Genomic DNA, 15,455 nt, shown 5'->3' with positions numbered 1-15,455 from the left:
AGTAAACTCCCACAGTCTGATGATGACCAACAACAGGTCGAAACGATCGTAACTATGAAAAATATGAAAAAATAAGAAATGATGAATCAAAAATATAATTCACGCTGAATTGTATTCAAGTAGTATTAATAGCTGAGGATCGTTTTGGAACCCAACCCTATGGAATGCAACCGAGCTAATTGCTTTTCACTCCTGAAGATTTCTAGACAATAAATTCAGCAATTTGTTGAAAATGGAAAGCGCTCCGCATGGTGAGTAATAACTATTACTGTATAGCTATTATTGACAAAAATTTAGACAGCTATGTCGTTTCAAAGTATTGATGATTAACGATAAAGCAGTTCGTAAAAATAAGTGGAATTGGAGGGTGCATTGCAATGGCAAATGAAAGTGCAATAGAGTGCACTCACTCCATGAGTGTTTTTAAAATTCAACTTTAATTTTAATAGTGAAAAAGTATGGATATGCAACAATTTAATCTCTGCTTATCCTTTTTAATGATGACTATAGTAAAGTTTATCATCACTTTCAAATAAATCTCTGACATAATATAATTGAGAAACGGGATGAAGAATGTAACAATATACTGTACAATTAATTCAACATCAACACATATTGACACTTGGAATTGTTGGAATCAATATAATAAAAGTGGATCATATTTCGAATTGGAAACTTGAAAATAATTTCAGAGTCTTGGTGTGTTATTCAATTAAACTGGAATCCAATTTGAAAAAATGATATAGCTTTCTTAATTTTGGATAGAATCATTTGAAATTCTAGGACAAGGTTGATAATTCATACAGAAACGTCCATGATTTTTTTTTCAATTTTTTTCAACATTAAGAAATTGTCAAAAAACCACAGATTTATTGATACTTAGAAAGACCGGTTTCGGTTATTACACCATTGTCAATCTCGGATAAACTAAAACTAAATACAAGAGCAGCAGAATTTATACTAGTAAAAGCTTAATTTCATACAATTTCTTTTAGTCAAATCAATTGTGATTGTGGTACTGTGGCACAAACTGATTCCATCAGGTATCTAGGTCTGGTAGTGGATGAGAAACTCTCTTGGTCTCATCACATTTTTAAATTAAAAAATTATCTCCGCCATATTCTAAAAAAAATCTACCACCTTAGAAAATTCATTCCTTCAGCTGTGCTCAGGCAACTCTATTTTGCTCTGGTGGATTCCAAATTAAGTTATGGCATTAGTTGCTGGGGATCCACCTACAAAACCCATCTAGCACCTCTAATTGTGCTTCAAAAAGCCATAGTACGGTGTATGAAGGGTGTGAGCAGGATCGAACACTCTTTTCCTATCTTTCAATTTTTCGATTGTTTGCCATTGCGCTATGAATATGTTTTCAAAGTCTTATCATCCTTTTACATGTTATCAGGCAATCGAAGTCGGCAAATGTTCGAGAATGATAATGTATACAGAACTAGAAGAGTAGTTGAAAATTTAGCTAGACACCCCAGAGTGTATAACACTTTTTTTCAGAAATCCTTGTCTTTTTGGGGCCAAAATTTTCCAACTATCTACCTGATTATAAAAGAAATATTGAGTACAAAATACTTTTGAAAAAAACAAATATTAAAATGGCTTACTGGATGTCTGCCTGAAACTATTGAGAGTTATTTTTCTGTAATTATCTGATTCCCATTCTATTATAATACTTTTTTACCTTTTATGCACATACCAACTTGAAAGAGAAAGATGTGTGAGTGTGTGTGTGAATGTAGCATTAAAAACTTGTTTCACTGACCTACTTGCATACAAATTGTAAATAATTTAGCAAGTAGTATTTTTATTTTGACAGGAACTAACTGTATAGAAGTTTATATCTTTATTTCACTGAGTTGTGTTTTTTTTTTGTCAAAATAAAATACTATTTGATTTGATTTGATTTGATTTGATTAGTAGGCGAGTACTGCTATTGGTCAAGGGCATGAACACCTGCCATTGGCCCAGCTAGACATTCTCCTCCCACTCAACGATGTGACAAAATGGCGGCTTAAACAACAGAATCGCCATGATAACAAAATTTACTTTCAGTACAAAATAAGAACCAAGAAAACAAGTGTGAAAGATAATAAAACAAATATGTAAATGGAAAAACTATTGACTAATGTATGCTTACAATATGAATAATTACCACAATATCAGCTTCTCAACTACACAAAAAGTGTTTTAACATTCCTTACTGATTTATTAAAATTTTAAACGTCAGTAGCTTGTTAACGGGCCGTCTGACGGGATTTTTGCATAGGACAGAATGTGATGGAAATTTACTTCTTCACTAAAATCAGTACAAAAATACAATTTTTTTTTTTAAATTTTAAATATGGAAAAATTATTTCAATCTCAAATCTGGATTTATTTTTAGCGCAAAGTTCCATAATATCGTTAACGGTGCGTTGTAGACGATTTTTGCATAAGACAAAATGTGCTGGAAATTTATTTCTACACTTGGATCAGTCATCAAAAATACAATTTTTGGGAAACTTGAAAATATGGCAAAAATTATTCAAAGTCCCATAGGATTTAAGCCTATAGCGCAAAAGCTCCATAACTTCGTTAACGGTGTGCTGTAGACGATTTTTGCATAGGGCAGAAAGTGTTTGAAATTCAATTCTACACCCGAATTACTGATCAGAAAGCCTAAATTGAGACTTTTTGGAATACTGAGGAAAATGCAGTGAAATCTCGCACGTTGAAAACACATTGAAAAAACAGTTAAAGAAAGTTGAAAATTTGAAAGTTTTACACGTTGAAAACATGTTGAAACAACCGGTGAAAATACGTTAAAATTAGAACGTTGAATATTTTTGATTTTCCACGTTTGAAACACATTGTAAAAACCGTTGAAATTATGACGTTGAAAAATTCAACCTCTTACGGTTATTCAACCAAAAAAAAAAAACACTTTTCAAAGTTGAAAAGACGATCTTGTGCTTCCTGGGATAATGTGAATCAAACGTTTGATTCAACCTTTGGCAACATTGTTCTCCTATCTTTCTCCATACCACTGCCATTATAACGTGGACCTCATTATAGACTTGACTATATAGGCGAGTCATCCAATGTGAACATACCTCGTTTAATGAGTCACATACTAGATGCGACCTCCTGACATGTATGTTGAGAAAGAATATGTCGATTTGGGGAGCCTGGTGTTGGGCCACTTTCGCCACAAGCGATCTCCTCGCAGTCAAAATCATTTGTTGCTCTGAGTCCTGAAAACATTTGAAAAATATGATGAGATAAAAAAATCAGAGTTGTTTTCCATGGCAAGAAACTTTATAATAACACTGATGTAGCTTAGACACTGTGTCTCACAGTGAATATGAAAAAAATAGTATATTTCGCACCTAGGGCCGAAAATGAGACTTTTTCCGACTCGAAATCGGTTTTCAAGTCCGAGGCCGTAGGCCGAGGACTAGAAAGATTGAGTGTTGAAAAAACATTTTTGCCCGTGGTGTGAACGCTATTTTTCGCCACACAGAAAAATAAACAATATACATATATATGAGAATAATTGTTTATTAGGCACTTCCGAAAGCAAAAACTGGAAGGTCATAGCACAGTCATAGCTCTAGCAAATCTGAGGTAATCTGAATATCAGGAAATTGTCCAAGAATTTTTATTTTTTTATTCTGATTTGTCTAAATAACCTAAAAGATTATGTTCAATTATGTTTGAGGTTGAGTTTATACTTTTTTATTCTTTCAAATGACAATAAGATGATATTATTATGAATGTTTTGATTCTTGAATAATAAAAACAAAAAAATGAAAAGTTTTTTGATCAGCTGTTTTAGCACACTTGAAATTTGGTCAATCTGAATTAATGTCAACATCAACAATGCTTGTTGTCGTCGACTGCGGAAGTTTAGGTTAGAAGTTGAATAGTTTAAAATATATATTATCTTATCTGTATTTCATTCATCCAAATAAAATGATAGTATATTATTGCAGAATACTTTATTCAATTCTAGAAGCAAAAACTGATTCCGTTTCATAAACTATTTTGTAAACACGTTCACATCAAATGAGAATCAGCTGACTTCAAGGTTATTTTACAGCCCTAGGGCCGTAAAAATTTTACCGGCCTGGTCGGAAAACAATCACTTTCGGCTTCCATATGATGCACGAGAACCAGCTCATTACATCCAAGTGGGGCGAAAACAAATTTATTAACAAAATGTTTATTTTTCCGTCCTTATAGATTCTATTAGATTGAACGGAACTTAAGAAACATATATGCACATCATGTGTATGCTAAGTTATGTTCAATCTAATAGAATCTATAAGGACGGAAAACATTTTGTTGACAACTTTGGTGTAAACGCAGCTTTACTTTTTGATGAGAAATGAGGAGTGTATTTTACTCCTTAGTAAATGTTTTCTAATATTCACTGAGAAACACGGTGACAGTGTCTGAAATACATCAGATTTGAAACATATTAACTCATTAGGTGGAAGAATAAATATTTGAGAAATAAACAGTAATAGTATTCTCGGCTTATTATGGATACTTTCAACCGCTACTGACATACGGCTTGAAGTTGTGGGGCTCATCAACTGTAATGGTCAGAGTATTCAAGGCACAGAAGCGAGTGGCTGGGGAAACCTCCCATCACCCCTTGCAGGCGACTATTTCAAAGTGCTACAATTCTGACGCTTCCCTGTCTATACATACTTGAGGCTGCACTACATTGACTCAAACATAGAGCTTCCTGGGCTAGAGGATCGGATATACACGGGTACAACACGAGGTCTAGGAATGCTCTAAGACTAGATGCTCATAGAACCTCTTTTTTCCAGGGTAGTCCTGATCACATGAGCAGAAAAATATTGAACTCTCTCCCACCTGTCATATCTGAGATTGACTCTGAAGTTTTGTTGAAGATTAAGTTAAAGGACTGGCTGATCAAAAAATCCTTTTACAGTGTGATAGAACTTTTTGAATTGAGACATTTTTAAAATGATGTGATTCTTGTTTTTGTCGTGATTTTTTGTCATTTTAATATCTAAATATTTTTTACAATGTAATTCACCAATTTGACTTGTGTCAATATTGTATTATTGTACAATGCATGACATTATTAAAATTGAAATTTAATTCAACTGTATTTCTCAATTGATATTCCAGTTCTACAGTGATTTATTCCAATTTGTGACATGATTTTAAATAAAATATTTTGGTTTAAAAGAAATTTTCAGTTTCATATAGGAATATTTATTGACATGTTATACTCAAGAGTATAATGTGATTCACGTTATAAAGTCATCATATGTATTCTTCATTCATTCATAGAATAAGTACATCATCGAAATGATAGGGAGAGGAAAAATAAAGTAACATTGTGCTATTCCTCTCCCAAATTTAGATAAGACTAGCTGGCCCGACGGACTTCGTACCGCCAAATAGTTAATGCATCTCATGACAAACTTTAGCTGGGTGCACACCTGAGGAGGCGCGATGCGGCATTTTGCATCCAGGTGCTTATTGCAATCTTCTTGCTTATTGGTTTTGAATAGCAGATGCTATTATTCATATTATTCCAATTATCAATTTTAATGGATTTTATTTATAAAGATAAAATGATAAAGATAAAGATTCCAACTGCAGAATAAAAATTATTTACTAGAAATCAATCAATTTTAAACACCGATGACATCACAATATATTCGAAACAAAGCAATGTCTTTAGCGCATGTAAGTCTTTAACCTGAGGCCGCACTGCTGGATGATTACACACAGAACAGTCATTTTGTTTTTAATCGAGGCGTTTGGAATAAAATACATGGGCGGTTATAGAGCAACACACACTCTTTTCTACTATCTACCGACGGCTGTTGGATGACGCAATGATTATAACAGCTGATTTTTATTTCTGTGTGTGGCCAGCTCACAAATCTTCTGCCATAAGGATTACATGTAAACTTTGAAGGACCGTAGGAAGTCGGATCATATATTTGATAGGCCATAAACCTGCTCCTGAACATAACGAACACAACTAAAAAAAAAATCCTCAAATTCGGTGCACACATAAAAAAGTTATTGAACGTCAAAATTTGAGGCTCGATTTTTTGACCGAACGAAGTGAGGTCTAAGATTCAAGTCGACGGTTTGGCATTCCTCTTAAGCTGGCCACTGACGAGCGTTCCAAACGGCGTGGCGCGGCGTGATGTCACTCCAGCTGGAACGATCCAAATCCGTAAATATTTTGTGGGTCAATTCACGAGCACTCCATTCCATCACTCCAGTAGTTGATGGTTTGTGATCAAGTATGGACGAGGAACTTCTCCTGATTTCAACAGCTGTGTGTTTGTACGTAAAAAGAAAAAAACCCAAACGGAAATGGGTGAAACGTTTATTTTCGAATAGGCGGAATCACACGCATCTGAATTTATTTCAATATCTTAGTGTCGAACCTTCGGACTGGAAGAATTATTTGCGTATGGATGAAGATATCTACAACCATTTACTTCGTTTGGTAACACCGATGATTATAAAGAAGAATACAGTCATGAGACAGTGCATTACTCCCCATGAGAGGTTGGCTGCAACTCTTCGTTTCTTGGCCACCGGGATGAACTATGAAGAGCTGAAGTTCATCACAGTGATATCACCGCAGAGATTGGGAGTAATTATTCCTGAAACCTGATAATAACAACTAACCTTATTCATTTCCTTCCGAAATGAGCCTCTCATCGAGTTGAGCTTCTTAGTAACTACATCTTTTGTAGCTGTGGGATCAACAGTTTTAAAAAATTCAAGGATCATCTCCAGAGCAGCGTTGCTCTTTACCTTGTCATGGTAACCAGGGTCTGTTATTTTCCACAAACAGGTATGATCCCTGTACATCTCGATCACAGAGATTACAAAATCCCGGTTCGAACTCATGACAACACAACAACACAAGAACAAAACAAGAGCAAAACAGCAATCTATCCTTCCAAGTCAACGGTCTGACACGCACTGAGACGGGACAACCCACAGGTTTCCACATTCACGGTCGTTCCGTCGTTCCAGCATGCCATCGAGATTCCCCATTCACGAGGAGTTGGAGTGACGTAGGTTTGGCGTGGCGCGATGGATTTTCAACCGGTTGGAATTCCATCGAGCCTCGTCGCTCCACCAAAATACGAGCGCGATTCACCATTCACGTCGTTCCAATGGCACGCTACCGTGCCATTTGGCTTGTTGGAACGCTCGTCAGTGGCCAGCTTTAATGTTTAAATGTTTATATGTTTATATATTTATATGTTGCGCATTTACGGCGAAACGCGGTAATAGATTTTCATGAAATTTGACAGGTATGTTCCTTTTTAAATTGCACGTCGACGTATATACAAGGTTTTTGGAAATTTCGCATTTCAAGGATAATATAAAAGGAAAAAGGTGCTCCTTCATACGCCAATATTATAGTAAAAATCAGACAATAGAATTATTTATCATAAATCAGCTGACAAGTGATTACACAAATGTGTGGAGAAGCCAGTCTATTTCTGTATTTGTATAAGGTCTATAGTTTCAATCAAAGACATTAAAGAGGTATGCATCTTTTAAGCTGGGTTTACACCAAAGTTATTAACAAAATGGTTATAACTTAATCCTTATAGATTCTATTAGATTGAACGGAAGTTGACAAACACATATGTTTATCATGTGTATGATAAGTTATTTTCAATCTAATATTATCTAAAAGGATTGAGTTATTAACATTTTTTGAATAAATTTTGGTCTAATCGCAGCTTTAAGGTCTTTGATTTCAATATTTTGTTTTGCAGTCATAGTATTATATTATGCGTGCCCATCAGTATCAATATTCTCACATTCGAAAAAACGAATTTAATAGGTGAATAAAAATAAACAAATGAACTAAATAATGCTGGAGAAATTATAATATTTTTGATTCTAAAAAATGAATTTTCATCAGATAGAAAGATCATCACGGAACTGGATGAATTATATCATATGAAATACAAATTCAAACGTGAACTGAGTTTGTTAACATTAAAAACAGTTGACATCTTGTACTTTTTTGCATTTCAAGGATAATATAAAAGGAAAAAGGAGCCTCCTTCGTAAGCCAATATTGGAGTAAAAATCAGACTATAGAATTATTCATAATAAATCAGCTGACAAGTGATTACACACATGTGTGGAGAAGCCAGTCTATTGCTGTATTTCCATAAGGTCTATAGTTTCAATCAGGTACTTGTGGATGAGAATACTGCGTGAGGTCTACTGTTCACAGAGCTACTAGTATTTATATAGATTACAACACAAAGCACCTGATTAACATTAGATTGCTATCCAACTATCCTTATCTTACATTAACTGTGGAAAAACCTCATAATAATTAGACAAAGCAGATATCCCCATCTTTTTCAACCTTCGCACCGTTGTCAATCCATTCATAGGCTACATTCAAAGCCTATATTCAAATGAAGTGTCAAAGGTACCCCCCATATTATATTCAATTTTGAAACATTGTGTGAGAGTAGGCATGATGTATGTTTCTTTTAATGCTAATTTATTCAAGGGTCACGTTAGGTGCATCACGTATATGATCAGGTTAGGTGCATGAATGTGCAAGAGCACGTCAGATCATGCATGAACCGAGATACAAAATCTGGAAAGTGGCATTGAAACACGTTGTGACTTGCATGTAGCTGCTCACACTGAACGCAACCAGCGAGTGCACGCCTTCAGTATGAGTGTTCCTCCTATTGCTCTTTTCAGATTTTGTTTCTCATCTATATGTGTGACAAACTGGTGAATACCGTTCCGCAGGACTTTCTCTCATACTGTTCAATGAATATATTAAAAAAAGGAATCTTCAGATGGATTAAAACGTCTACAGATTTATATGGAGACATAACTTAAGGCATTAGTACAGTAATTTACGTAATATAAGTTGTTTAGCAGTATGGTTCATGTTTTGGGGTATTAATTTGAGAGCATGTACCGTAGGCAAGTTCCGTTCTTAATCCTTTAAGAACGGTAAATGCTGCAGGGCAAAATATTCAGATATTTTTCTCCCAATTAGTATTACAGTAGTTTCTTTGATCTGTCGACACTCTAGTGGTTTCTTTCCTCTCTTTTGTTAACATATTTAATCTTACTATAGTTTCTTTAGTTTTTCAAACCTTTGTTCTTCTTCTCTTGCTTAGCGTAGTTGTTGTTTTTCACCTTTTTTTGTAATTTCTTGTTTGTATTTTCCCTAGGCTCACGATCAGACGAAAGTCTTGTGGGTCATTTGATTCTTTTTATATTTTTATGATGTATACGAATTATTTTGTGTTTTTTCAATTGTTGTCAAAGTGAAAAAGAATCAATAAATTTATTATTATTATTATTATTATTATGTTTGAGGTTTTGCTTGACCACCCTTTCCCTGGGCTCCGACCCCCAAGGAAGAGTGACAAGCGATTTTTCCAGAGTGAGAGCTCCACATGTCCATGTGGTAAACAATCATACTGGGTCCGTTACCATTAAATCGTTTGCTCTGAGTAGACGTAATGAACCAAGAATGACAGCCTTCTGCATCTGACCTGCAAGCACAGCAGCAGGTCTCTCACAGGCTGGAATCGTTCTAAGGTTGGCCAAAAATGAAGGTCTCATGCCTCCCAGTACACCTACAATCAACACCACCATTCTCACAGAGTAGCTTGGGTTTAGCCTGCGCAGCTCCATTAGTAGGTCATGATATTTCGTCTGTTTTTCCTCCTCTTTGGTGACAATGTTACCCTCAGCTGGTGCTGAAAACTCAATGACATACATTGTCTTCGAAGTGATGTCAAGGAGGACAACATCAGGCTTTGTGGCTCTTAAAAGCCTGGTGGTAGAGAATGAGTAATTCCAATAAATTCGGCACCTCTCATTCCCCACAACAGATTCAATCTCCCCTGGGGCATAAGGCAGCACTGGTGTTTTGTCGATACCATATGAGTGTCTAAGATGGTAATAGAGAACGCGCAGAGCAGCATTATGTCGATGGATGTAGCCTGCAGTTGCATGCACAGAACAAGAAGACAGGATGTGCATGATCGTCTCTGGTGCTCTATGACACACCCTGCAACTGATATCAGGAACATCCATGTGCATTACTCTGCTGCGGTATGACAATGTGTTGATGACACCATCTTGACATGCCAGTATGAAACCCTCAGTCTCAGATTTCAGGGCTGCTGACTTCAGAAAAGCAAAAGTCAGTGGCTTGGACAAGCCTTGCTCCTCAACATGCCTGTAGAAAACACCATGCAAGGACTTGTCCTTATGTTGCTGCAACAGGAGTCTGGACTTATTATTATTATTATTATTATTATTATTATTATTATTATTATTATTATTATTATCTACGCGCTTAGACTCATGCATGAACACGCCTGCACTTGAAAATACACGCATCCAATGTGATCATACACAACGAATTCATTTCATCAAATATGTATTTTCAGTACAGTATTTCAAACTCAGATACTACAGTACTGTGAGAGGATTTGATACAAACTTTGGTGAGTATAATTCGCTTGGCGACTATGCTGAGGATGAAGGGGTATTGACAGTAGGCGAACTGCCCTGGTCTCTGAGGGTTCTGCCAGTTGAAGTAATCCTGCATCAGATCCATGTGATCCAGTGCCGAGTTGTAGAACTCTGTGTAGTCCAACAGTGGCGGCCAACTTGTGTTGTTTGCGGCATCTGCAAATTATATCAAATATACCAGGGTGTTTAAAAAAAAATGACCCTATTTTAAACAGTTATATTTATTTTAAAAAAATGGTGTATGCAAACCAATTTTTCCTACAGATACCTTGAAAAGTGACCATTTCTGCACTGATTGCAGGCCGCAAAGAATCACTTTTCCGCTCTAGTGCGCAAAGTATTACTTTGTCATTTGCAGCATGACAACGCAAAATAGTTAATAGGTTATATGGAACACCAGTGCAGGAAAATCAAAATTATGTTGGTAACACTGACTGTGGTATAGTGAGGTCCACGTTATAATGGCAGTGGAGAACAGCGTTGCCTATTTATTATGTGCCTTGATTATAGTCATTTCAATGCTTACATAAGATAAACCCCCTTCAAGCAGATAAATTTTCAATTGAATTACTAATCATTATAATTTAACTATTATTATCCAATTTTAAATAAATTGAGGTTTTTATTAATAATAAAATGACACGGAAAAACATTTGATGGATTTCAGGGAATTTTACCCATAGTTACCCACCTTTCATATTCAATGGTAACTGTAGGAAAAATTCAATGTGAAATACGTGCGCAAAGTGACAGTTTGCTGCACTCAAGAAACCATTATTCCACACTCACCTATGGATCGTGCATAAACGTTTCTTTCGGTGCAGCAAACTGTCACTTTGCGCACTAGTTGCACAAATAACTATTTCATCTACCCACTGTCTAAAGTACTTACTTTACTCCCTGAAACATAATACTAAAGTGTCACTTTTTCGCTCTTGGTAGTAAAAAACAGAAAAACTCCCTAGGAAGGAAAAGTGACTCCATTTAAATAACATGGGAAGCATCTCTATTTTAAAAACTTACATTGTAATAGGTTAGAAGGTCTAAGCTCAGATGAGGAAGCATATAGAGTCTGTCATTGAGCCAACTGAATTCAATACCTCAACCATATTTGATCAACATATGAAATATATGTTTGTATGCTAAAATTATTACAAACTTCATATCACTATACTAAGAAAATGTATAAATATTTTTTTTATTCCATGCTATTCAAAATACCTGCCAACGAATATTCCTTACTAACTAATCAAATTTTAAACGGGAACTTCATCATAGCTGTAGTTGTGGCGGCCATTGTTGTTACAAATTTTGCCGACAGATAGCACTGTCGGCGGAGAGCTGTGATTACAAGCCAGCTGTTTCTGTTTACTTTTTAGATTAGATTATGTTGTAATACATTGTTTGGTCAAGTACCTTTTAAACAATTATTTTATTTGTAGTTTTTTTATAAAAATGTAGGTGTAGGGAAAATGTTGTGTATATCACGAGTGAAAAATGCTTTGTCTTCCTCAGGAAAATTGTTGCCCTCGGCTTCACCAAGGGCTTCAAACTTCTCACTCAGGGAGAAAAAAACAGTACTTCTCACTCAAGATATACAAATAACTATTAAATCAAATTACTCACAGAAGTATCAAGTTTATGATGATGTATTATAAGTGTTCTATGTTCCCTCCTATTGAGGCTTGGACAACATCTAGACGCTAGCCAAATTCACACCAGACTGTTCGCAAGATGTCTTCTCGGACTGTAGCTACTGCATCAGTTATCCTGGTTTTCAGCTCCTCAATGTCAAGTGCTAAGGGAGAAAAATAAACACGACCTTTAACGTTGTTACTCCCTTAGCACTTGATATTGAGGAGCTAAGAACCGGGGTAACTGATGCAATGGCTACAGTCCGAGAAGACAGACATCTTGCTACAAATTATTGAAAAATATAATTTCTTGCTTAGTAAAATATAATTTATTATTTTAAACGAGAATGAACTTTTAATATTACATCAGTAAACCTGTATCAGCTACCGTCTATAGAAGGCATTGACAAGACAGAGCATCGGCAACGTTGTTCTCCTATTTTTCTTTACTGCCATTATAACGTGGACCTCACTATAGTAGTGTTGCAATAAAATATATTATCATGGTGATTTTTATAATTTAAATTGTGGTTGAATAATTAGTAGCCCTAAGAAGAAGAGTGAATTCTGAAAATATTAGATGTATTTTTGTTTGATTTTTACAGTATGCTCTAGTGGAGTTGACTATTGCTATTGCAAAAAATGTATGATGCAGTAGGCCTAGCCTTAGTAGAATTATTATATAAATATATAAATGAATTTATTACCAAATACAAAAAATATTTTTACAAACATAATATTCATTAAATTACAATAGTTTTTGGCGTGACTGGAAGAAGAAGTCTTGAGCTCCAGCCACGAGTTCTAAAAATGAGAAATACATTTTTTAACTAATAACAGCAGTACAAATGATACAATTCTGTTGATATATGGTAAATAATCTATGGATGTTGAATTTTATCAATAGTCAAGTACTTGATAAACAAAATATAGATACACAGAAAAATAGTATAAAAATTGTCAAGTTCTAATAATTTTTACACAATTGATATTGCCAAAAATTGTTGATTTAGCCAACTCAATTCTCAATTTTAAAATAATAGTTCTGTTTTACCCAAGATCTTATTAATCTCAATTTGGTTTTTGATATTTTATCCTTAATAAAGTCTTCCGGAATTTTATTTATTAGTTTATTACTCTGATATTCAAATTGGTGTTTACTAGATGTTAATGAAGTAAAGTTAATATTGAAAGCATTTACTACAGTTGGCCGTATATTATAAGGGATTGTGCGACGGGTAAATTGATGTGTATTTTAATTAATAAAAATAATTAAATTTGTCACATAAGTTTGACGTAACGTTGGTAGATCTATCTCTTCAAATATTAATCTGCTGGGATAGAGTCTGGGTCTTCCAAGCGCAGCTCTGATAATATGCTTTTGTATTATAAAAAGTTTTTTAAAATGAGTGTCATACGCTGCTCCCCATACTTCTATATTATAATGGAAAAGTGAATGAGCATAAGCGTAGTAAATCGTTCTCAAAATATTCAAGTCTTTTAATTGCTTAATTCTGTAAAAAATTGTTATTAAATATTTCAGTTTGAAGCATAGATTCTGAATGTGAACGTCCCATTTAATATGCTGATCCACAGAAACACCTAAATATTTGATTGATTTAACTCTTTCTATTGTTGGACAAGTGCAGTTAACAGTGATGTTGTTATGACAGTGTATTATCAGCTCAAGCTCATCAGGAGGCTGACCACTTATGTTAGGGGAAAAAGATATGTATTTAGTTTTACTCGCATTTAGAGTTAAAATATGGCTGTTCAACCACGATTTAACTATTCCAAGACCACGATTAGCAGAGTTAAATGTTTCATTCCATGTTAAGCCTGAGAAGATTAGAGCAGTGTCATCGGCAAATGATAGTGTGACACCATTAGGAATATCAATTTTCAATAAGTCATTGACATAAATCAAAAAAAGTAGCGGTGATAGAACAGTTCCTTGTGGAAGTCCAAACTCTTTTATATTTTGAATGTCAGTTTTATCATTTATTGTTAAAATTTGGATTCGATCTGTCAAATAGCTCGCAAATAATTCTTTTGTTAGTTCTCTTATTCCACAACACTCTAGCTTATGAAAAAGGATAGAATGTGGTATAGAATCAAAGGCATTTGCCAAGTCCAAAAATATAACAAATGTTTTTCTATTACTATCAAAACTTTTATTTATTAAATTTGTCAAGTGTAAGACAGCATCTTTGGTGGATTTACCTTCTTGAAAACCATACTGGTTACTCGAAATGAAATTGTTTTTTCTAAGAAAGTCCATCAATCTAACTTTTATAATTTTTTCCATAATTTTTGATAAATTGGTTAATAAGCTAATAGGTCTATAGTTTTGAGGATTTGCAAGGTCCTTGGATTTAGGTATTGGTTTTATTAAAGCTATCTTGAATTTCTTTGCAAATATCCTAATAAAAAACACCTATTAAAAATGATTTCCAGAGGGGAAACAATGAATTTTGAGATTTTTTTTAAACATATTCCACTAATGTTATCCACACCCGGAGACGAGTTGGTTTCAGCTCATGTATAAATTTATTTATTTCCGCAGTATCGGTTGGTTTTAGGAAGAAGCTATTCAAAGGTCTCCAGGAGGTAGACTCTGGGATTTCAATTCGATTATTCTGTATCAAATTATTAGCATAAGACTGGCCAACTGTTGCAAAGTGCTTATTTAATACATTAGCTTCAATTTTGGGTTGAAAATCCCTATTTTTGTTGTTTGTAATCTCCTTTATGCATTCCCATGTCTTCTTCATATTACCCTTATAAAATTGAAATTTTTCGTTGTAGTATTCTATTTTTGCATTTTTTATCACGTTGTTCAGAGTGTTTCTGTACCGTTTATATTCCTCCTTTAATCCATTATTGAATGGTTGCTTATTCAACTCTCTATGCATCTTGTCCCTTTTTCTAATAGAATTAATAATGCCTTGACTAATCCATTGTTTTAAGGGTCTCCTTTTATGTGGTATTTTAAAAGTTTTTGAATTTTTTCTTATGTGGTCCGTCAGAGTATTTACAAAATTATTAACCAAATTATCAATGTTCTCTGAATTATTATCCCATCTTTCATTCTCTAAGCATCGATAAAGATTCTCATAGTCGATTTTCATTCTAGTATTAGTCAATTCATTACTTTCAGGTTTTATTCTGCTATTATGCATGGTTGTGATAAAGTGGTCTGTAATATTTGATTCGATTATAGTTGCTAATATATTATCAGGATTTATATTA

General features: G+C 34.4%; 1 protein-coding gene across 1 annotated transcript in view; it reads right to left on the bottom strand.

Annotated features, from left to right (window-relative positions):
* Positions 1 to 15,455, bottom strand: part of LOC111054960 (probable E3 ubiquitin-protein ligase HECTD2) — a 77,468-nt gene that overhangs the window by 11,909 nt on the left and 50,104 nt on the right. The window contains exons 13-14 of the mRNA XM_039427060.1: positions 10,538 to 10,725; positions 3,105 to 3,245 (exon numbers count right to left, since the gene is read on the bottom strand). Of these exons, the coding sequence (XP_039282994.1) occupies positions 3,105 to 3,245; positions 10,538 to 10,725 (329 nt within the window). The remainder of the gene's footprint in view (positions 1 to 3,104; positions 3,246 to 10,537; positions 10,726 to 15,455) is intronic.

Source organism: Nilaparvata lugens, chromosome 4 (genome assembly GCF_014356525.2).
Source record: "Nilaparvata lugens isolate BPH chromosome 4, ASM1435652v1, whole genome shotgun sequence".
Lineage (NCBI taxonomy): Eukaryota > Metazoa > Arthropoda > Insecta > Hemiptera > Delphacidae > Nilaparvata > Nilaparvata lugens.
Note: the sequence above shows the minus strand (reverse complement) of the source record. Positions and strands in the feature narration are given on the sequence as shown.